The sequence below is a fragment of the Telopea speciosissima genome, chromosome 8 (assembly GCF_018873765.1).
Source record: "Telopea speciosissima isolate NSW1024214 ecotype Mountain lineage chromosome 8, Tspe_v1, whole genome shotgun sequence".
Taxonomy (NCBI): domain Eukaryota; kingdom Viridiplantae; phylum Streptophyta; class Magnoliopsida; order Proteales; family Proteaceae; genus Telopea; species Telopea speciosissima.
Genome location: NC_057923.1, coordinates 53,302,085 through 53,325,405, shown reverse-complemented (window position 1 = coordinate 53,325,405; position 23,321 = coordinate 53,302,085). Strand labels below are relative to the sequence as shown.

General features: G+C 37.8%; 2 protein-coding genes and 1 long non-coding RNA gene across 4 annotated transcripts in view; 1 reads left to right on the top strand and 2 right to left on the bottom strand.

Annotated features, from left to right (window-relative positions):
* The window catches only part of LOC122670823 (cinnamoyl-CoA reductase 1), a 10,188-nt gene extending 7,100 nt beyond the window's left edge, over nucleotides 1-3,088 (top strand). For both annotated transcript variants that reach the window (XM_043867826.1, XM_043867825.1), the window contains one exon: nucleotides 2,896-3,088. In XM_043867826.1, coding sequence (XP_043723761.1) covers nucleotides 2,896-3,040 — 145 coding nt within the window. In that variant the 3' untranslated portion in view covers nucleotides 3,041-3,088. The remainder of the gene's footprint in view (nucleotides 1-2,895) is intronic.
* Nucleotides 2,939-23,321, bottom strand: LOC122670825. Its single transcript, XR_006334255.1, has 3 exons — nucleotides 23,296-23,321; nucleotides 7,289-7,293; nucleotides 2,939-3,050 (listed from the first exon to the last, which is right to left on the bottom strand). It is a non-coding gene; the product is annotated as an uncharacterized LOC122670825 (long non-coding RNA).
* On the bottom strand, nucleotides 14,743-16,311 carry LOC122670824 (aldehyde oxidase GLOX1-like). Its single transcript, XM_043867828.1, has one exon. The coding sequence runs from the start codon at nucleotides 16,273-16,275 to the stop codon at nucleotides 14,743-14,745; it is 1,533 nt and encodes a 510-aa protein (XP_043723763.1). The 5' UTR covers nucleotides 16,276-16,311.

Genomic DNA, 23,321 nt, shown 5'->3' with positions numbered 1-23,321 from the left:
CCGGCAAGGTAAGTCCCTACTCCGGGCCTCCGGCACTCCCTAGTCGTCTTCTTCTTCTACTTCTCTGTAACTCTGTTTTCCTCTTCTTTTTTTTTTTTATAATTTTAACGCCTGCTACTGCTTCCCCCCAACAGCAACTCGACTCTTCCGGCAAGGTATGTCCCTACTCCGGTACTCCCTAGTCTTCTTCTTCTTCTACTTTTCTGAAACTCTGTTTTCCTTTTTTTTTTTAAATTTTAACGCCTGCATCTCTAATTTTTTTTTCCTGTGACTCTGTTCTTCTCTCTTTTTTTTTTGCTTGGTAAATGTTAACTTCTATGCTTCTTCTGCTTCTTCTTCTCTGAACTCTGTAAGTCTGTAGTCCGTAAAGCCTACTTCTGCTACTTCTTTTTTTTTTTTAACTTGATTAACTGCTGCTTGCTTCTTCTCTGTTTTTTTTTTTTTAACTGCTGCTGCTTCTTTGTTTTTTTTTGCTTGGTTAATGGTTAATGCTGCCTGCTTCTTATCTGTTCTTTTTTTTTTTTTGCTTGGTTACTGCTGCCTGCTTCTTCTCTGATTTTTTTTAACTGCTGCTTCTTCGCTGTTCCTTTTTTTTTTTTTTTGCTTGGTTAATGCTGCCTGCTTCTTCTTTGTAACGCACTAAACTGCTGCTTCTTCTCTGATTTTTTTTTTAACAGCTGCTTCTTCTCCGTTTTTTTTTTTTTTTAAATTCTTCCTCTTCTTCTTCTTTATAGTTTATTAGTTTATGTATTGATTTTTTACTTTTTTGTAGTCATAATTAATTTATGATGTCTGATTATTCTGAATTTTTATGTGTCATGTATGATTTTTTTATTTTGATGACTTGAGGTCTTAAATTTAATTTTTAATGATATAAGGTATGATACTATGATGCAGCATGTCATCATGTATTGAGTTTTTTTTTTTTTTTGGGGGGGGGGGGAGTGGGAAAACTAACACTAGACCACCTTTATTAAGCTCCGCTTAGGCGGCCGCTTTACCGCCTAAGCGCTTAGACAGGCCTCCACCGCCTTGGACCGCCATGCCGCCGTGACAACTATGCCTAAGACACAATAAATGGTATTCAATTGATGGCATAAATGTTGGTGAATTGTCTTCAATAGCCTAGTTGGCTCAAAAGAGTGGTTGAAGACTGGCATTGATGACCATATTTTTACCAACTGGTGAGTTGGTTCTCAGTGATCATTACTGTAGTAGCCGTTTTATTGCTATTGTACAGTAACCGTCTGCACACCGACGAGCTGTTACATTGACTGGTGAAAGGCTATGATTGTCCCTAAGCCGGATGCACAAGTCGGTAATCCTGAGGACCTCTTGGGAGGTTTGCAGCTGGTTGCTATTGGTGAGTCGGTTCAACTGACCAGTTGTCCTTCAAAAACTTGCTAAAAGCGAGAAGAGATTGATGCCCATTTTGATAAAACTTAAGGGATGGTGCGTCAGGAAAAGAGCATCGCAGCGAAAATCTGAGTCATCATTGTCCTTACTTGAGTATGGGTCGTCAAAATCTGTCAAAGCAAGAGCAATAGTCGAAAAGGTTTTCTTTTCAAGAAGGGCTACATTTGCGTTAGGCCATTTAGGGACCCTGATCAGCGTGAGAAAGGAAAGGGCACGTCCAAACCAGTATTGTATTCTAAGGGATTGACGAAAGCTAAAGGTAGAGAGAATGGAGGGTCGGTTGCCTAAGAGCGTAGAGATCCGCGGCTGAAATGGGGACCGATGGGGTGCTTTTGGGGTAGATAAGTTGGTTCCCAACCGGTGAGCCGGTAAATACTCCACTTCGGTTATGTGGCCTCCTGAGACCAGTGTACCAAAAGTCTTTATTGGTTTGCCATTTGGTCTAAAGTTGGATTTTTTGGGGTTAAAAGGTGTCCAGTGTGTCCTAATTGAGATTCACCTTACATGTTTTGGTAGGAATTACAAGTATGCAATAGTACAACCATAAATTCCTAACGGAGATGATCATTTACAATTGATGGAGTCTTATGATGATTTGCCAATGAAGTTCTTGATCTGCTCTTGAGTCTTGACCCAATTGTATGTGCTTGAACGTTGATGAATTTTTCAAAGACTTGAGGTAGGTACTCTTCACATATGCCAATTGTAGTTACACAAACAAGTCAATTTATTGTGGACTCATACAAGGACAAGGATAAATACATAATGGTGTCACTTGATGCCGTATGTGGTCTTATAGAAGTGATTAGCACTTCAAGCCATAAGGTTGGGTTTACACTAAGCTAATGATAACCAATATGGTTATCTCTAGCTGCCACATGATGGAAGGTCAAGATCCCAAGGTGACTTGACCAACCAAGTAGAGGTTACACAAACATTCTGCACACTTACAAAGAGGGTTAGAGAATCCCCTTTCAAAGACAATATTTAGTTATCGTCAAAATAAAATAACCCATGACTCAACAAGGTGAGTTTTGGAAAAAGAAATTATTTATGAAGTCAGAGAACACCTAACTGAAGAGAGGCACAAGAAGGAAGGAGTGTAGGTTGCTTTTTCAGTGATTAGGATTAAAATAGTTTTAAGCAATATACGAGTGCATAAAAATAAAAATGATACAAGTGGACAACATCCTTAATTTTTCTCACCTCAAAGATCTAAAGAACACCAAACCCCCCTTCCAATTCAGTTCATATACCATTGATCATAAGAATGGGGTAGGTCAGATGGCTAGTATCATCCAACAAGATATCATTTTTCAATAGTAGGTGCCATTGATAGAATCAGATGATATAAATAGCCATCTAACAATTGGTAGATTGTTGCGTTTTGATGAATAACTTAGATTTCCTTTCTTTTTTTTCTTTTTTTTATTAATCATAAGATTTAAGTGCTGAACATATCATGTTTATGTTGCTTAGGTTGCCAAAGGATACCCAGCCAGGATTATTGAGGTCGAAGAATGGATCGAAAAAGCTAATGGATCTAGGTCTCCAATTTGCCTCCATGGAGGAAATCATCAAGGATTCCGTAGAGAGTTTAAAGAGCAAAGGGTACATTTCCTGAATGACTTTTGCTGTTCGGTGAATATGCCCTCACCTAATCCATCTACATGTCTCACACGTTTTCATTATTATTCAGTAACTTGTTTTTGGTGGTGGGGGAAGGGAGAGATGTCTCCATGTTTAAGCAGTACCACTTTTTCCCACGATTATGTAACTGATAACCCATATCAGGTATTTGTAGGAAAGTTTCGAACATTACATCCCAATATAACTTCCATTTTAGAAAATTAAGTTCGCGTAATATAAGATGGGAATATGTTCTTTGTTGGGGGAGGGGGAGGGGGGGGGGTGTTCTGCTCCCGAGATGCTCTCCCACAGAGAATGCCTTCCCATATAAGATAAAGGTAAAGAGGCTGGAGTGCTGGACATGCTACCTATGTGCCCAGCAGTGTCTGCCTCTCTCCTCCCCATCCTAGAAAAGTCCTCCTGCCCCTCCCATCCCAGCTGCTCATTGTTGAGCCCCTAGCTCCAGGAAAGCTAATAGTGTGCCCAACCTCCGCGCATAAGATATTTTGTTTGGTGCCGATTATCGTAAACTTTATTATGTACTAAATGGTAATAGATGTCCTCCCAAGTCTCCACACTACAAATTGTCTAACCAATCTGTTTTGTCCATATTGTTTTCTTTTGTTTAAAAACGAAAGGCAGATTATTAGTCATAAAGATCTGTTATTTTTTCAAATGTCACAGCTTCTAATCTGCCATTGATCCATTCCAACTTTTGGATATAAAGAACATGGTCTAGATTAGTCACATGTTAAACTTCAGAGTATAATTCATTTGGTCGCATGGTCTCTACACAAGCATCTGGGTCAATGGGTGAGTACGCGTGGGTACCTACTCAGGGGGCGGAGGCGTCATCTTACGGTGCCTTGGGAGAATGCGTAGGAAACATGACCAAGTAGAAATCTTTTCCCCTTTATTTAAATTCTCCTTTTTATATTGACAGACATCTTATGCATATCTATGCATGTGCATCAGTATTCTAGATATTACTGTGCACTCTCAACTTTGAGTGAATAGGTAATTTAGAAAAAAAATAAAAATAAAAATGAATGGTTCAGATTTGTCTTCTTGTTTTTGGAAACATCGTCTTCCATTGTTCTATGGATAATGATTAAAAAAATAATATTTTAAACGGAAGGGTAGGGAATCATTTCAAAAGGGGAAAAGAGATTGAGATGCAGTGCCTACTAGCATGTAGCTCGTGGGGAACAGTGTGCCTAAGGGTGTCAATTGGGCACTAGAACTGGAAACCCAAAAAAATAGGAACCGAACCCCCAATAGCTTATTGGGCTGGTTCTGGATCTACTGATATGTTATTGGTCATAGGTTTTGGATCTGCTAAGTAAGTTATTGGTCTCCCAACGTTCTAGAACCGATAGACCAATTAGGAATTGACGGAACCGGAACAATTATGTTGTAACCCTATATATTATATAATTCTTAAGACTTAAGGTCATGAGAGCTAAGGTCAAGTCCTTTATATTTTTAGTTTTTCAATTCTAACTAGTATCTCTTGTCTCATATTATTTTACTAAAGATTCGATTGTTAATTTAAAGGTCAATTGGAGAACATGCCTTAAAATAATCATAATTTATGAAAGTGGTACTGTTCCTTCTTATTAATTGAATATATAACAAGAGGTACTATGGACTCATTTCGTGATTTGAGGAACAAATGATGGTAAGTTGCATATCTCATATTAAAATAATGTCTATATATATATAGCATGGTTTACCCAAAAAATGTATTTAAGAACTGATACTGGAACCGGTCTACCCATTAGTTAATGATTCTGAATCCCAGGTTTGGAATTGATTAGTTTATTGGTTTGGTTCTAATCCTAACCCCTTAGGGGCGGAACCGAAGGAACCAGATCAATAGCTCAAAATCGGACCGATTGTCAACCTTAGGCGTGCCCACCCTTTTTCTATTTTTAAATAGTGATTCTCTACATATTTAAGTTTATTTTAATAACAACATTTCTTTTCATTCCCACATTTGTTAAACTTTTTCCTATTTTTATTTTCTTTTCCACTGCCACATTATTTAAGTTTGTTTTCTTAATGTAGCTAGAGTGCAACTAAAGGTAGACCTAAAGATTCTTACAAGGGTTTACCCCCAAAAAAAAAAAAATATATATATATATATATTTAGGCTACCCTTATTTAGGCTACCTTTAGTTTAAACGTTCTTCTCTCCTTTCCTTTTTTACTTTCCGGCAGTCCTCTGGGAGTTGCGGAGTGAGACATAGTTGTCTTTTGGGGCCGTTGGGCAAGAGGTAAGACCCAGATATGCGGTTGATTAGCAACTAAGATCTCCTTCACCCTTTGGTGGATGGAAGTATACCTTAGTTAGGGGGATATGTTCCGATAAACTATGAGTAGACTTAGTAGAACCATGTCTTCGAGACTAGGAGGCGACTTTAGTTCGCCAAGTCAAATAATTAGTAATGAAGTTCTAATAAGTGATCTTGACCAATCCCTTCAAAACTGGACTTTACCCAAGGTCCCAACCAAGGAAGTTTACAAACAAGAATGGTATAGTTTCACTGAAACTATCAAGACTGTAGAACAAACTATCAATTACTCTCCAGACATGGAAGAGATTCAACTCCTAGATCCTTCAAATCTTAACAAATTAAAAAAGGATTTCAACTACCTTCACATAGGACTTATACAAGTAGCCATCAAACCCCTGCACAGGGAAGGACTCAACGTAGCCCTCCTGCTTGCCCTCAGGGACCAAAGGTTTCTGCAATTTGATGATTCCCTCTTAGGGATGATAGAAACAAGTCTTCACAAAGGCCCAGTTTATTTCAATTGTTACCCAGATATAAACTTATCCTTAAATGATGCAAATCTTCTAGATACCCTAAAAGTTAACATCCTAACAAGTGGTTATAAGATGAAACAAGGTTCTATACCAATTGCCATAATCCATAGAATCCAGTACAAGGCCATGAGAACTTTGAGACCTAAGGCTCTGAGAAAAACCATCAAAGGACAAACCACGTTCATAGAGACAGACTTTGTTCATTCAAGAACCGTTCATCCTAAAACTGTCACCTGGAAAGACATTAAGTTTCCAACAAAATGGTGCCTCCAGGCTCCTTGCCCAGAGTCACTGGTCGAACCAAATAGTAATGTTGAATCTATAAACCAAGATCAAGACGGAATGGTTACTATAACATTCCAGAGAAAAGATAAACAAATTAAACCTAGTACTGAAGAATTTGAAAGACTTAGCCAAGTTCCAAGTAGGGCCTCGACTTCGAGTTCTCTAACAAGTCTTCACCTAGAAAACCAAAGGTTACATGAACAGATAAGGTCCTTACATATTTTAGGATTACATACTCCAATTAATAGTAACGTTACCCAAGGAATCTATGAAGAACAATCTAACAAGTCTTCTTCAACAAATGAACCAATTTCACCGACTCAAACTGACATGCAACATGAAGCAAGACTTGCTGTCATAATAGTAGAAGACTATGAGATTGATAAACCCAAACTCAGGGCAGACTTCGGTTCACCCAGAAACACAGAGAAAAGAGATTGGTTTTTTAGCTATTTCTCAAAAGAAAAACAACAAGAAATCAAGAACCTATGGTACGATAAAATGAGGACAATCAAAGTAAATGTTATGTTCTTCACATACCTAGACATTTACACAAGTAATAACAACATCCCTTATCCTTTCTCTAACATCAACGCCAGTAAGAAGGTGTATCACACCTGAAAATTGGATGATGACAAGACCATAGAAACTATACACCCCCCCCAATTCAAATGTTAAATTAAAAATTAACAACACGGAAATCTTGGCAACACCCTTTAGATCTATTGAAGGTGTTTCTGAAGGATCTAAGAAAATTATTGAACAGACAAATTATACAAATCAGTACTTACAAACCATAGGAAGCCAACTGATTAGAATAGAGAACTTAGTTCAAAAAGACACTCCGATTGAACCAACGTCTCTAAGTCAAGCTAGTACTTCTTCAACAATAACCCTATTCAAACCTTTCACAATCTCCAACAAAAGTTTAAAAACCTTAAATAATCAAGAAAACAAAAACTTAATAAGTCAAATTTCTACAAGGTTACAAAATCTGGTGGTCCCAGACACACCTCAAAAGGAAACACAAGGAAGCTCTACTTCCAATGTGGCAAACATCCAACAAATGGCTTTCTCTGAATCATCTAGTGATGATGAGGAACAAGACCAAGTCAATGTAATAACCAGTCCTTATATGAACAATAATTACTATCCAAGGCCAACGTACCCAGATCTTCAAATTGAACAAAGAAGGGAATTTTTCCAGGCAAATTAACAAAGTGGTACCATCTATGAATGGAACATAGATGGTATGTCAGATTATAACTTAGCTAACAAACTTCAAGAAATGACCATGGTGAGCAATGCTCATCGAATCAAGAACATACCTGACCAAGCCATTGCAGAAATTATTATTTCTGGGTTTACAGGTCAATTAAAAGGCTGGTGGGACAATGTTCTCACTCCAACTGAAAAAGAATACATACTAAATGCAGTCCAAACTAATGAACAAGGTTTACCAATAATGATTGAAAACCAACCAGTTGAAGACGCAGTAAACACTTTAATTTTTAGTATAACCAAGTACTTTTTAGGGGATCCCATAAGACTCAAGGACAGATCTTCTGAACAATTATCAAACCTCAAATGTAAAAAACTACATGATTTCAAATGGTATAAAGACACATTCATGACCAAGGTTCTAACTAGGGAAGATGCAAATCTTCCCTGCTGGAAAGAGAAGTTTCTTATTGGATTACCCAGTTTGTCCTCTGAGAAACTCAAACAAAAATTAAGAGAAGAAAACAATGGGGAAATACCCTATCAAACCCTCACCTATGGAGATCTCATAAGTCTTGTTCACAAAGAAGGATTGGCTTTGTGTACAGACATCAAACTCAGGAAACAAATTAGAAAAGAATCAAAATCCTACAAGAAAGAATTAGGAGGATTCTGTAAACAGTTCGGATTTGATTCAAAAATCATATCCCAAAAGAAACATAAAAGCCACAGGCACAACAGAAAAAATAGGTACTCAAGTAAATACAAAACTCAAAAAGAACCAGATAAGAACCTAGATAATAGGTCCAGCCCCAAGAAACATAGACCTTATAAGAGAACCTTCCAAAAATCAAGACCAACCCAAAACACCAAGGCTGGATGTTACAACTGTGGCAAACCAGGCCACATAGGCAAATACTGTAGACTTACAAAAAAGATCAACTCACTTATAATGCCTGATGATACCAAAATCCAACTCTTAGCCGATTTGGGTCAAAATAGTTCCGAAAGTGAAACAGAAACCCAAGAAAATGAGTTAAACCAAATTGAGTCAAACAGTGATAGTGATGAGCAGGTTTCTCCTTGTAATTGTAGCCAAGGAGTTTTCTGTAAAAATTGTGATGATTCTGAATCATCAAAATCTATCAACATGATACGAACAAATCCAGAAATTAGAAACTTTAACAAACCAGAAGAATTTCTCAACTTCGTTGATCAAATCAAAGATAAACATACCAAGACTTTGTATCTTCAACATGCTCAAGAATTATTACAACAAGTATCTTCATCAAGACCTCAAACTAAGGCAACCCCTTATAACATAAAAAATATTTATAAGAAGTTTGATAAGATCCCTACTTCTTCCCAAAATCTAGATCAAATTAAAATTGCCAGTCTAGAAGCTACTACAAACGATCTGAAAACTGAAATAAAAAATATAAAAGCAGACATAGCAAGTTTAAGGAAGTTCCAGCAAAAGATCGAATTAGGGGAAAAAGAAGAAGAAGACAACAGTATACAAACTTTACCAAACAATAATGAAGATTTTATTGATATTGTAAACAGAGTAAAATGTCAACAGTGGTATGTCAATATAACTATTGTCATATCATCAACCCACAAGATTAGTACCATAGCCCTGGTTGACTCAAGGGCTCAAATGAATTGCATACAAGAAGGGTTAGTCCCAACCCAGTATTTTGAAAAGACAACCCAGAAGTTAATAGGGGCAAATGGGTCAAGACTTAATGTTAATTATAAATTGTCAGATGTTCACATCTGCAACCAAGGAGTTTGTTTAAAACAGGAGTTTATTTTAGTAAAAGACCTTAACACTGAAGTTATCCTAGGACAACCTTTCCTAGAACTCATAAAACCTTTCACTGTTTCGGATCAAGGAATTACAACAACCATTTTAGGAAAACAAGTCCATTTTCAGTTTTTTGAACAAGCTAAAACAAAAGAAATAGACCTACTTAAAACAGTTGCCATTTCAGAACAGTCAACTATAAGTCAAATCCAAAATAAACAAAAACACCTGCAATATTTAAAACAAGAAGTTAACCATAGAACCATTGAACAAAAACTCCAAGAAAGAACAATTCAAAAACAAATTTCTAACACCAAGGCCCAAATTGAGAAGGAACTCTGTTCAGAGTTTCCTGATGCCTTTTGGCATAGACATAGGCACATTGTTCATCTTCCCTATGAACCAAGCTTTTCAGATAAGGACATCCCTACAAAAGCCAGGCCTATCCAAATGACCCAAGAACTACAAGAAATATGTAAAAAAGAAATTCAAGATCTTCTTAATAAAAATTTAATCAGAAAGAGCAAGTCACCTTGGAGCTGTGCGGCTTTCTATGTTAATAAGAACGCTGAAATAGAAAGAGGGACACCCAGACTTGTCATAAACTACAAACCTTTAAATGAAGCCTTACAATGGATTAGATATCCTATACCAAATAAAAAAGAGTTACTTCAAAGACTTTACCAAGCCACAATCTTCTCAAAGTTTGACCTCAAGTCTGGATATTGGCAAATCCAAATCCACAAAGAAGACCGTTACAAAACAGCTTTCACCACATCATTTGGGCATTATGAATGGAACGTGATGCCTTTTGGTTTAAAAAATGCCCCTAGTGAATTCCAAAACATTATGAACAACATCCTAAACCCATATGGCCAGTTCATAATAGTTTATATTGATGATGTTCTAGTCTTCTCCAAGTCCATTGAACAACACTTCAAACATCTTAGGAGTTTCTTCCACACCATGAAGAACAGTGGTTTAATTCTTTCCCAAAAAAAGATGGAGTTATTCCAAACCAAGGTTAGATTTTTAGGACATTACATCTACCAGAATCAAGTTATCCCAATAGAAAGATCCATAGCTTTTGCGGATAAATTCCCTGACCAAATCCTAGACAAGAAACAATTACAAAGGTTTCTAGGAAGCCTAAACTATGTCAGAGATTTCATTCCTCAAATTAGCCAGCTGTGTAAAGACCTTTACTCTAGGCTCAAGAAAAAACCCAGTCCTTGGACTTCAAGTCATACCAAAGCTGTTCAAGATATTAAGAAATTAGTTAAAGAAATTCCTTGCTTAAAACTTGCAGATCCTGCACTTTTCAAGATAGTAGAAACTGATGCCTCTGAACTTGGATACGGAGGCATCCTTAAACAAGTCCAAGATGATAAAGAACAATTAGTCCAATTCGCTTCAGGAATCTGGAACCCAGCCCAACAAAATTATAGTACCATTAAAAAGGAAATCCTTTCAGTAGTTCTTTGCATCCAAAAGTTTCAAAGTGATTTACTAAACAAAAAATTTTTGGTAAGAGTTGATTGCAGTGCCGCAAAACAAGTTTTAAAAAATGATGTTCAAAATATTGCTTCAAAACAGATTTTTGCAAGATGGCAAGCCTTTTTATCGAGTTTTGATTTTGACATAACTTGCATAAAAGGAGATATGAATTCAATTCCTGATTTCTTGACCCGTGAATTCTTGCAGGGTCCCAAAACCATTTCTACTATCATGGCTCCAAAGGAGCCCCCCAAACCTAGCATAAAGTCTAAAAGTTCCTATGCCAAGTCAGCCCCTTCAAGTCAATTGGTGAAAGCCTCCCCTTCCAAAACAGTAGTTGCAAGTGTCCCCTTCACCCAAGTCGTGGCTAGCCAGTCCACTCAAATGGTCCCTAACACAAGGTCTTCCCAACAACTCTCTAGGCCTGGTTCTTCCTCAACAGTATCCAAATCAATTCTTTCCCAAAATTTACCCAAAAGTCAGTATATCCTCAAACAGTCCTATCAAGACATCTTTGCCCTTGATGATCAATTTATACCAAAGGCTGCAATACTCCGGTTGAAATAGCTCGTAGAGCTTTCTTCCAAGGATGGAATTACTATTCCCCAAACAGTTCAAAAAATCAAGAGTTCTATGAATTTATCCTTGTTGATACAGATTCCATCCGTATCAAACAAAATTTTGACAAAAATGAACCAAATTTAGTTACCCATACTTCAGTAACTATTCTTCAAATCATCAGTTCAAAGGATTGGGGCACACATCCCCTCACTACAAAAAGATTTTCTCAAACCTTCCGACCTCAAGAATATCATTATTTTGATTATATGGATGCATGGCACCATGCCTTCCTGTTCCAAAATAATAAGAACCAACATTCCTGGTTCTTTTGCTTTGACTTCAAGTTTTCTAGCCCAATTCCAAATTGGTTCACTCGTTGGTGGGCCGCCTATGGACCAATAAATGACATCCTGCCTGATCAAGTGTTCGATGCTCTCAGCATTTTCTGCCACCACACCGAACAAAACTCTGAACAGCCAGATCTCCTAAGATTCTTCATCCACTGTCATCTGGCATGGATCATGTATTGGGAATATGCAGTTGGGCAATCTGAAGGCCCTGATTGCTCTATCCCTCTCCTAGTAAGGAACTTCAGAGTCAAGTGGTGGGACAAGTGTGATCTAAAAAGATGCACCCCTGAGGCCCTTGTCCAATCCCTCACAAAAGCTACCCCTCAAGGGGCCCTAGCAGAAGGATCGGATAAATCCAGTAACAGTAGACGCCTCAAGCTAAAAGCAAAATAAGCAGAAATAGAGGCCCAGCTGGCTGCCCTCGATACTGAAGAAGAAGAAGAAAAAGAAGAAACCAACTCAAGTGTTGGGTCCATTGACCCCCACCTCCATGAAGGCCAATTTGCCCAAGACCCGGACGATGGGCTGGACCTTGCCAGCCAACAACTCTCTTCAACAAGGTCCACCAGAAGGTCCATGAGCCAAACTTCAAGAAAAGTGGGCCGTTAAGCCCATGGGTTAGTCTCCAAACCCTGATGTTGGAGAATCGTCAGCCATGACGACATCATAAGAATGGCTCAGCAACTGACACGTGGCTGTATCAAAAGTCGTGTCCCAGTCACTATCTCTGGTCCTAGATAGTCAAGCCACCACTGGGCCCATTCAAATACAGTGAACCATCTAAACCAAACCAATGAGGAAAACAATGTTTCGACCTCGGTGCGGTTTTTGAAGCATCTTCTCAAAGATTCCAAGTTCTACCGACAAAGTGGTGAATAGTAAAATTGACTTTTTACTGTAGCACTTCGGACCAAGACTACTTTCGGCGCCTCTGCCTCCCAAGTCAAGACTCTGGGCCTACGCCCACATGCTTCTACGCTCTGCCAAAGATTCCTTCAAGATAAGGTTTGCTTTCGGTGGAAAAGTAAAGCGTCCAAAGCCTCCAAAGCTCTATAAGACCCTTCATCTTCTCCAAGAGAAGAAAGGGAATCTCTGAAGAGGAAAATAGAAGCACGCAGCACTGCTGTAGCTCAGCTCTTCAAGTTCTTACATCAAGTGTTCTTCCAGTTTTTAATTTTATTTTATCAAGTGTAATTCATCAAGTATTCTTCAAGTGTTCTTCAAGTGTTCTTCAAGTTGTAACTAAGATTCCACTTCAAGTGTTCGTCCAAGTCTGTAACCTCAAGTTTTAGCCTTTATCGCAGGCTTTCAAGTTTCCGTCAAGTAACCTGTAAGTGAACAGTTATCTTCAAGCTTTCTTCAAAAGTCCTATAATCAAGAGTGTAATTCAAATTCTCCAAGTAATATAATTCAAGTTTTTCTTTCAAACTTTTAAATACATATTTGGCCGGCTCAGCCGCCTACTTTTCACAGCAGAAGACTGCCTGCAAATTGGCAGATCGTTTGGGGTTACCCCTCTTGAGAACGGAGACCGATCCTTATAAGGATTGTAGTTCCTGCTAAGCACACACATAAGTTATATTTCTGCAAATTATTTCAAGTTTTCACTTGCATATTTACTTTCATTACTGCATTTTTTATTTGGTATATATATATATTCTTAGGAGATATGAGAGAGATGGACTGAGTGTGTGGTATGAACATTGTAGACTTCGTAGTTTTGTGCCAGCCTTTTTTTTTTGCATAAAATAAAAAACCAATCTTAGGTGCTCTCTATCTAATAGCTTAGGTTTTGAAAAGTTGTTTCTTGCCCGTTCCACTTGAGTACAGGGGGTGATGAATTTTTATCGTATGCAGTTCCCTGACCAGTGCGGTTCCCTAGTGTCTCTCACAAGAGGAGGTGGATCCCACCCGGATAGAGTGTTCGGTCAGGTGTCCTTGGTGGATCCCACCCCCTCTTGTGAGAGGCACTCGAAAACCGCACTGGTCCAGGAACCGTAAACAATAACAATTCGGGGGGTGACCCAAATATCTGGCGGATAAACCCAAGGTCACCCAAATTTTGTGTAGAGATAATTCCAATGTCTGTTTCCCGCATATTAAATTTCAGTTCAAACGGCATTTGTCAAGTGGCAACATAGGGCTCTCGAAAATCAAGCATTGTGAATCTTATTAGAGGGGAAGGGAAGGGTGGTCAAACCGTGGAGAGAAATAAAAGTTATTTTTTCTTTATATGCGTGTAGCGGTTAAGGATGTAAATGGATCGAATTTGGTCGGATAGTGACATTATCATATTCGTATCCGATTAGTTTTTGGATGGATTCGGATAATATCCTATTAGTTTTTAGATGGATTCAGATAGTTTTCGGATAGTAATTTTTTTAATACAGATTCTCCTAAATGGATATAAACGCGGATCGTATACGAATTTTTTACTATCCATTGACATCTTCACCATTTTTTTACTTTTTTACTTTTTGATTTTATCTTGTATTTATTTCAATTGATATATGATTCCATGTATCACAGTGCATAAGACAATATATATAAACCAATAGGAAATGTAGAAAAAGAATCAAATTATAAAAATAAGAAAACAAAATCCAATAAGGTAATTAACTTAATTGGATAGACAGATACAAAGATATATTTTAGACATTTAATTACTGTCGAATTACTAAATGAATTGGATAATAATCGATCGGATAGGGGTATTAGCATATTTGTGGATTAGTTTTCGAACAGATTTGAATTCTCCTAAATAGGTAGGAACACGGATCAAATACAAATTTTTTGAACCTTGTTGACATCCTTACTAGCAGTACTTTCGAAACATTTTTTTATCCATATCTTTATCCAACACTGAAAATAAATCTATCCACAGTTGTACTTGAAACCATTTGCCTTAAACATAAAATATACATCCAGAATAAGAAACAAAAAAAAAAAAATACACCTTATTTATTTATTGACTTAAGAAGAAGAAGGTACTAGAAAAAAAAAAAAAAAAATCAAAAACCGAAACTAGAAAAGAAAAAGATCAGAGTTGACATTCCTAGCTAGAAACATATTGGATTGAGAACTGAGGAGAGAGAGAGACAGGAGCTATTAAATTGCACCAGGTACGTGTTGGGTATATATCATTGGATATGAACCCAAACTCCCTCGCTAGGTATATCTTGATGAACCACGTATAGAATATAATACCCAGGAGGTGCAAGGAAAGCTGAATTTGGAGTCCACACGGCCATGCCATACGACGATTTCGACACAGGCAACACATGCCCGGTATTAAGCATCAACACCCTCTGGTTCATGGAATAGGAGTGTGTAGTGAAAGATGGTGACACCATGGTCACCTGTACCCTCTTCCTATTCACCTTAGTAGTAGTTGTATTCAACACCGTGAACCGCATTGCCAATCGTTGCCCATACTTTAGCTTAGTATATGACACCGGAGCGGTGATAATCGGCTGTAATCCGGAATATTCCGAATCCAAATAAGGAGGTGAGAATGCCTCTAAGCTTAATTCCGTCGGATAAAGAACGCCAGTGAAGTTGTAATACTGATGAGGATTACTTCCTCCCACTAGAACTCTACCATCACGGAGTAAGATTGCAGTGGAATGGTACATACGTGGAATGGAAGATGGGTTTAGTACTTGGAACCGAGACGAAATGGCCGGGTTATCGGGTAGGTAAAGCACCGGGTAGAAAACTGGATCTCTACCCATTTCCCAACCTGCAATCCCCCTTGCAGCACCGTTGATGATCAAGACTTGACCATTAGGGAGTAAAGTCATGTCACCCATCACTCTAGCTAAGGGCATTGTCTCCATGGTCCATGTCGGATTCGGGTCAGTAATTCGGATCCTTCCACATGTCTGAAGTGCTCCAATAAACTTCCCAGAATTGGCTTGCTGGACTGACCCACGTGGAGCTCCACCACAGATGAGAACCTCAGCTTCCACTAACAAGTTGGTGTTAAGGTTTAGTGGGAGCAGAACTGAAGAGCCCGTGCTTGGGTAATTCCGAGCATTCCCATCTGGTATTTGTGGGAAGGTTTTCACGATGGAATTAGTAGTGTAGTTGAACAAGATTGATTGGTTGTTGGCGAAGATGAATAAGTTGCCATCCACATTGAGGTAAACGAAAGGGTAGAGATTGTCTTCGTAAGTGTCACTGGTTTGTGATAGAAATGGTAAGGAGAAGAGCTGATTATTAGTGGAAGTAGCAGTAGATTTGGGGTAGAACTCGTAATTGAATTCCTGGCGACCACCGATCACTATGATCCGTCCATCAGGTAGAATATTATTGGTGGCGTACCAACGTTTGGCACTGAGTCCATTAGAAACTTCTTGCCAGTCACAAGTAGAGCAAGGTTGGAAAAATCTGACGACACGTTCGCCGTCGTTGAATCCACCTGTTTGGATGAGATAGCCGTCGACGGAGACGGCACCGGAAGAACACCAAGTATCGGTTAGGACCATAAGGGGACGTATGGAATTAGTGAGTACGTTGTACTCAGCAGAGTGAGCGGTGCAGTCATGCTTGAGGGATTGGTCACTTGGATCGTCACGGCATTTGCCATTGGGTAAGGAGAGATTGGAACGACCGAAATCGGTGCGATCGAAGACGATAACTCGATCGTTGTTGAGTAGTTGCATGTGCATTGCTGAAATTCCAATGCTTTTAAGGAGGGTGTTCCATTCTCCCTGTGGGGCTGCTGATGTGAATGATGGTGAATTGAGAAAATTGATAAGAAAGAAGAAGAAGAAGAAGGAACAGAGAAGTATGGGAGAGAGAAGAGCCATGAAAGATTATTGCTCGATCGAATTGAAGTACGTAGGAGAAGATTGAAGAAGGGTGGATGAGAGAGATGAAGGGGTGTGTGTGAAATGTGCATGGGTTGGTCCCGTTTAAATAGTGTCAAGGGAGAAGGCCGGGGTTGTATACATGCGTACAAGAAAACGAGACAGTAGGGAGCATTTTTGTGTTTTTTTTAATAAAAATGACAACGAATTTGGGAGTTGGTAGTTGCAGATTTGTGTCTTCCTTTACCGGGGGCGATAATTTTCAGAGGGGGATTTTTATCGCCCCTAGTACTGGGGGGTCCTGTGCGCATCGTACAGTGTAGGACCACCCATGTGTGTATGGTGTGGTCCACTATACACACATGGGCGGTTCTGCGCCGCACGATGCATACAGGATTACGACAATTTTCCGAGGGAGAGGGGTTCGCTGACTTTATGTCTAATGATTATTAGTTCATCTCTCTCTCTCTATTTGACATTTATAACTAATGATTTATTCATATCTCTCTCACCAAGCTATTTAATTATGTTTGGTCGTAATATATAATTTTCTAATCATCATCTACCTAAGAGAGAGAGAGAGAGAGAGAAAGAAAGAAAAAGAATAACGTGTGAGAGCGACTACGTGATCTTGCATGATGAACTGACAGGTCTTAATGTCTTTAATAATTTAATTTATCTCAGCAGGCCGCAGAGAGTTAGTTTAAACTTTTAATTTGCTGCATAAGCCATATATTAATTGTTGGGTTCCACTTAGAAGATAGAAGTAATAATCTAATAGGCACTTGGGCACTTTCTACTCGATAGCTAACTTTTAAGAATAAATTTTACTTAAATGGAGAAATTGGGTCGTATAGCACATTGAGAGTTGCTTGGATTTGTTGTTTAGGGACCGGATGACATGTATAGGCCATCATCATCAAGAGACAATATTATTAATAACCTTACACAAGCACAACAAAAATACAAAGAGTACTATGGTGGTGCCGGAGCAATTGTTGAAGCTCCTTCTTGCCTTCTTGCTCTGCGGTGGTGCGGTGGTTTTGTTTCGATCACAATACTCTTGAGGTTTATCAAGTGGAAGGTGATATGGCAATTTCGATAATTATAAGCATATGTATAGGTAATGTTCTGATGAATTTACTGCATGTCTGCCAAACTTTACACACACATTTAATCATAGGATCGAGTTTCCCTCCACCCACGATGAATAGGATCCGAGGGGCGAGAGAAGGTGGGAATAAGTATCGAGAGGATATGTTGGAACATAACATACTTAAACCCTAGGAGGGGTTTGTGAACCCTAGGATGGTGGGTGAACCATCCTGTATGGGTGGAGGAAAATTTTGTCCTTTAATCATATATCTTCCTCATATAAATGCATACACTTCCATATGTGTATCCATTAAACCTCTCTACAACTTTTTAGTAGCTAGCCTTAATTATTCAATGAGCTAGAGAGGTTTCTGTACACTGCTTAATTGCAGTTTTAGGTGATTATGGGAACCCCCTTTGGAATTTGACAAAATGGGGAGAATCATTTTTGACATTTCACCCTTTCACATGAATAGTGATATGTAAGTGGGTGTGCAATTTCATTTTTAAGAAGGCGTTGTAAAATCCCACCCCTGTTGATACTTTCACGCATATTTCCATTGGCCCCTGCACTGACACATGGATCGATCACGCTGCCTTTCAAGGAACCCTCTCCTATATTATTAATACATTATATTCAAATCATCACTTTAGGAAATTACTATGTAGTTTGGATAAAGCAAGGTTTACTTAACCAAGAAGTAGAAGAAGAAAGGAAAGATAGATAAAACATAACGTAGGATGTCTAAGACTCTTCCATTAAGAAAAAAAATGATTTCTATCATTCTTCATATACTCACTCGATCTTTTTTCTCTTTGTGGTTACATATCTAACGTATGACGACTCTGTATTTTTGTTAATAATAATTGGACCGAATTTTCCTTCCACCACTGTCAAAAAAAAATCCCCTGACTCGAAAGATCTTCGATTAGTTTCAAACTTTATTAGCATCATCAGTCCAATAATCAAAGTTCTGACCAAAATAAATAAATAATCAAAGTTGAGTATTTTAAAGGAAAAGGGACCTATTTAATAAATGAGCTTGGAGCTTATTTAATAAAATTTTAATTCTTTTTTCCTTAAAAAAAAGAAGAAAAAAAAAAAGAGCATATAAATATATATGCTAATACATCCCCAACCGAATACCTACGTTATGGATAGACTTCAGGGGATTTTGATTTAAAACGGATGGGTAGTTACGTCCGGCCATCATTAATTCCCCTTTGACCCAAACGAATAAACACCAAACTCCAAACATTTACCAACCCCTAATTCTAATTATTCTTTCGAATCAAATTTCTTTTCTTCAAATCCTTTATTCACCTTATAATTAATGATATATAAAAGAATTATATTAATGCCATCTAATGAAATAATACTACTTAATTAATTTGAGGTAGATAATTTACGTGCATGCACGACATGCTTACTTTTTTGGCCCCTTCTTGGAAAACCCTTTCAAATTAAATTAATGGGTTTTTAACAAATGCCCCCTTAAAAATGTCCATTTATTCAAATGCCCCCCTACAATTTTTCTAATTGTAAACTCACCTTTACTGTCAAAACAGTGTAGCATTTTGATGCAGTCCTTTAATTTGGAACGTTAGAGGTTAGTTTTAGAGAATCAAATGATCAAAATGCACTTATGATAAAAACCCATCAAAATTAAAGAGTAAAGTGACTAAATTGCCCTCATCTTTCCAAATCGTCTTAGGGTTTGAAACTGAACCCTAAACCCAAACGATTCCAGAGAAAAATAGAAAAACTCCCTTGGGTTTGCAGGGTATGCCCAGTTCACCCACCGAGAGAGAAAGACAGCAGAACAAATGAAAATATTTGAAATTTTATAACTCTGAGTTGCAGCCAGCAATTAAACGGTCAGATTGTTTTCCTTATTCCCCCTTTTCTGGACATTAGTTTGAATTCATTTTCTCAGACCAGGGAAAAAATAAACAGGCGTTTGTAAACCAACCATTTACTTGATTAACAGGATCGAGATATTCATCTAGAATTGGGGTATGGCCTCGGTTCTTCTCATTCCGCAGGAGCTTCATTTTCTCATTAATTGGTAGATCAAAAATTATTCTGCAGAAACCATCTTTCCAGTAGCTCTGCCTGTTTCAACATAAGAAAATGCTTCAACAGCCTGGGAGAATGGAAATGGCCCCTTGAGATATTAATTTTTCTATACATAAGGCCCTATAACTTTTTAGGGAAATATTTTCACATCTGGAATCCAGAGAAGGCAACAATTATCAAATTGAGAAAAGAAAGTGAAGGGATAAAATTCATTGGTTCAAGGATCTTGACAATTACAAGAGCTGGCTGTTCAGAAATGATTAATAACGACACATTTAGGAGAGATTTTGAATGGCAAAAAGCAGAGAAACCATTGGGAGAGGAAAATCAGAAGCACCTTCTCTACACATTAGTTTGCAGGTCTCACAGAACCCAACACCTTCAAATGGACATGTACATTGTGATTCATGACAAATATTCAATGTTACTATCGAGAAAATTTAGGGACAAAAAATTAGAGGGGTTTGAAGTACAGTAGATAGTAAACCTTCAATCATTTAGCTATGAGGCAATTCAAACCCTAAACGATGTTAATATTCAATGTTTCTATTTTTCTCTGGAATTGTTTAGGTTGAGGGTTCCAATTTCAAACCCTAAAATATTTTGGGAAGATGAGGGCAATTTGGTCACTTTACTCTTTAATTTTGATGGGTTTTTATCATAAGGGCATTTTGATCATTAGATTCCCTAAAACTAACCTCTAACGTCCCAAACTAACGGACTGGACCAAAGTACTATACTGCTTTAAAAGTAAAGGGAGTTTACAATTAGAAAAATTATAAGGGGGCATTTGGACAAATGAGCATTTTTAGAGGGGCATTTGTTAAAAACCCTAAATTAATTAACGAGTTAAAGGCTTAAAGAATGCTTACATGTTGTGTGTTAGTGCCTCATTATGTGTCTCTCTCTTTTTATTCTCCCTTATAAAATTACATAGGGAAAAAGTTCTCTGTCCGAGAGTGTGGCCTACGCCAGCACTCCCATGAATCTATCTCTCTCCTCCTCATATGAAAAGACACCTCTGCCCCATTGTTTTAAGGAGGAGAGAGATAGACACATAGGAGTGCTGGTGTAGGCCACACTCTCGTACAGAAAACTGCTTCCCAATAATATATATGTTTATTGTCAGAGGAGAGAGATAGACATTAGGAGACGTACACTAGTACATTTTTAAGGCAAAACCGTTCGGTGTATATCAAACCATATCAAATTGTTTGTTTTATAGCCAAACCATGGATACCAACTACACATGTATATTCAGCAAAAGTCAAAACCCAAGTCCCAAACACTTAACATCCTAATTAACCATTCTAATCCTATTTGTGAATGATAAATATGACCAAAATTAAATATGGGCTGAGATGCATCTGTGCTTTTGTTGCCTTGTGGGTTGGAACCAGATTAAGAAAACTAAGATATTAAGATAATGCCTATTAAGAAATTGAATAAGGAATTGGATCCAAGACGAATAAGGAACCGTATGAATACCGAATAGAAACCATACGTACAATATTAGTATTGAAAATACAATAATATTTTTAGTACAGTACAGTTTTGATATCTACTTTCGGTCTTTTGCACCCATCTGAAATCATACCAAATAATCGATTGACACCCTTATAAGATGCGCATTGGGAGAGGGAACTCAATAAGGATGTAAATGGATCGAATTCAATCGGATAGTGACATTGACATATTCGTATCCGATTATATTGGACGAATTCAGATAATATCCTAGCCATTGACATTTGTACTGTTTTGTTGATGAGGGTTAGGGTTGAGACTTGAGAGTTCAGCAAGTACTCTTTCTTCTACTCTTCTTAGTTTTTGATTTTCTTACATTTTCTACTTTTGATTTTATCTTGTATTTATTTTAATAGATATTTGATTCTATATATCAGAATGCATAAGACAATATATATAAACCAATAGAAAATCTATAAAAAGAATCACATTATCTTAACTTACAAAATTATAAAAATAAAAAAACTTAATCAGATAGACGGACACATATATATTTCAGACATTTTATTATCGTCAGATTGCTAAACGAATCAGATAATAATCGATCAGATAGGGGAATTATTATATTCGTATTCGATTAGTTTTCGGACGGATTCGGATTCTCCTAAACGGATGCGAACAAGGATCGAATCCAGATTTTCAAATATCCGTTGACATCCGTAATCCCTTAATTAATTATTAGAATTGTATACAATATTCCAGACGTAAAGCAATCACCATCCATCTGATTACTGTCACCAATCAATATTTATATCATTATGACTGATCTAGCATAGAGTTGAGCTGATCCAATATATATGTCACATTCCGAAATCACCCCCTGGGAGGATTCGACGGCTGACCCGAATACCCGACGTATTCGGTGACCACCAAGATCCAGATGTAGTAAGTACACGTCACAAGCACAACACAATTTCAAGATAACAAGTGTTACATTGATCAGAATGCAGGGAAAGTAAAGTGCTATAAGTGTTTTACATATTATTTACATTGAAAGTTCCAACAACTCGATATTCCCAAGTTCACGAACATTGAGCCAACCCACAACTAATCTAAAATATAAATATTGGAAATTCATCCACAAAAAGGACAATACTAAACAAAAGAAAATAAAAAGATAATGCCACATCATCAGTTCCTGTTCTCCAAGTAATCATTTCCGCCACAAACGCATTCACCTGCAGGATCATCTAAAAAGAGAAAATTCCACAAGGGTGAGCTCCACTGAGCCTAGCAAGTAAAGGATAGACCACACACACAAGGATGCGTTCTAAATGCATGGGTTCAATTTTAATATTAAATCCACCTAACAAACAAATGCCTAAGTCGGGTCGGTGCTACGAAAACAACTCGAGAAACGTTCTCGGTTTCTTCTTAACCGCCCCGAGACTTAACATCAACTGTTATATGGAGCCCACAGTGGTCGTTGATATTATATACCTTCTCATGGGTAGACCCCAATAATCATAGCCGGACCCCCATCCCGGCGTCCTCACACTCCTCAGTGACAGGGAGCTATGATCACCCAACACCTGAACCTCTGCTGGTAAGGGTTGTAGCACTAAGGAATGACATTCCTAGTCATATGCTCTAAATGGCATAGTACAAGGTGTACAGTGCTCCCGCATCCCATACTACGGCACACCATACCTCTGGTTTCCAAGCCGACTACGGCATCTAATCTATCACAAGAATTCATATTGCATATTATTCCACGTTACAATATTCACACTCATAAGTCATAAATAATGAATTCAAATAATATCATAAATAAGACAGGAATTTAAATATGCAAATGATTCCTAGCAAATACATCTAAAAATGAAATAAACACTCTTAAAAGAAATCAAAGTCTAACCCAACTTACCTTTTCTCTTTAGTGCAGAGTCTACCAAGTTTGGGCCAGAGATAAGCTTTGGATCTGATCCCGGTGAAATATCTAACTTCCTGTTACAAGGTTTATTTCATTAGAATCCGTAATCGGTATTTTGTTAAATCTTTATTTGTTTCTTGTTCATTTAAATTTTCAGGTGACTTTGTTGTATTGTCGAACCTCAAATGTTAAGTTTCGATTTTGAGCATCTTTATGGAAATGTACTTCTTTCTGTTGTGATTTTAACGGGACTAGAATCGAACTAAAGTCATTTAGGGTGAGGGGCACATGATTGACATAGCCCAACTCTCCAAAATCCATGCCTTTGTCTAA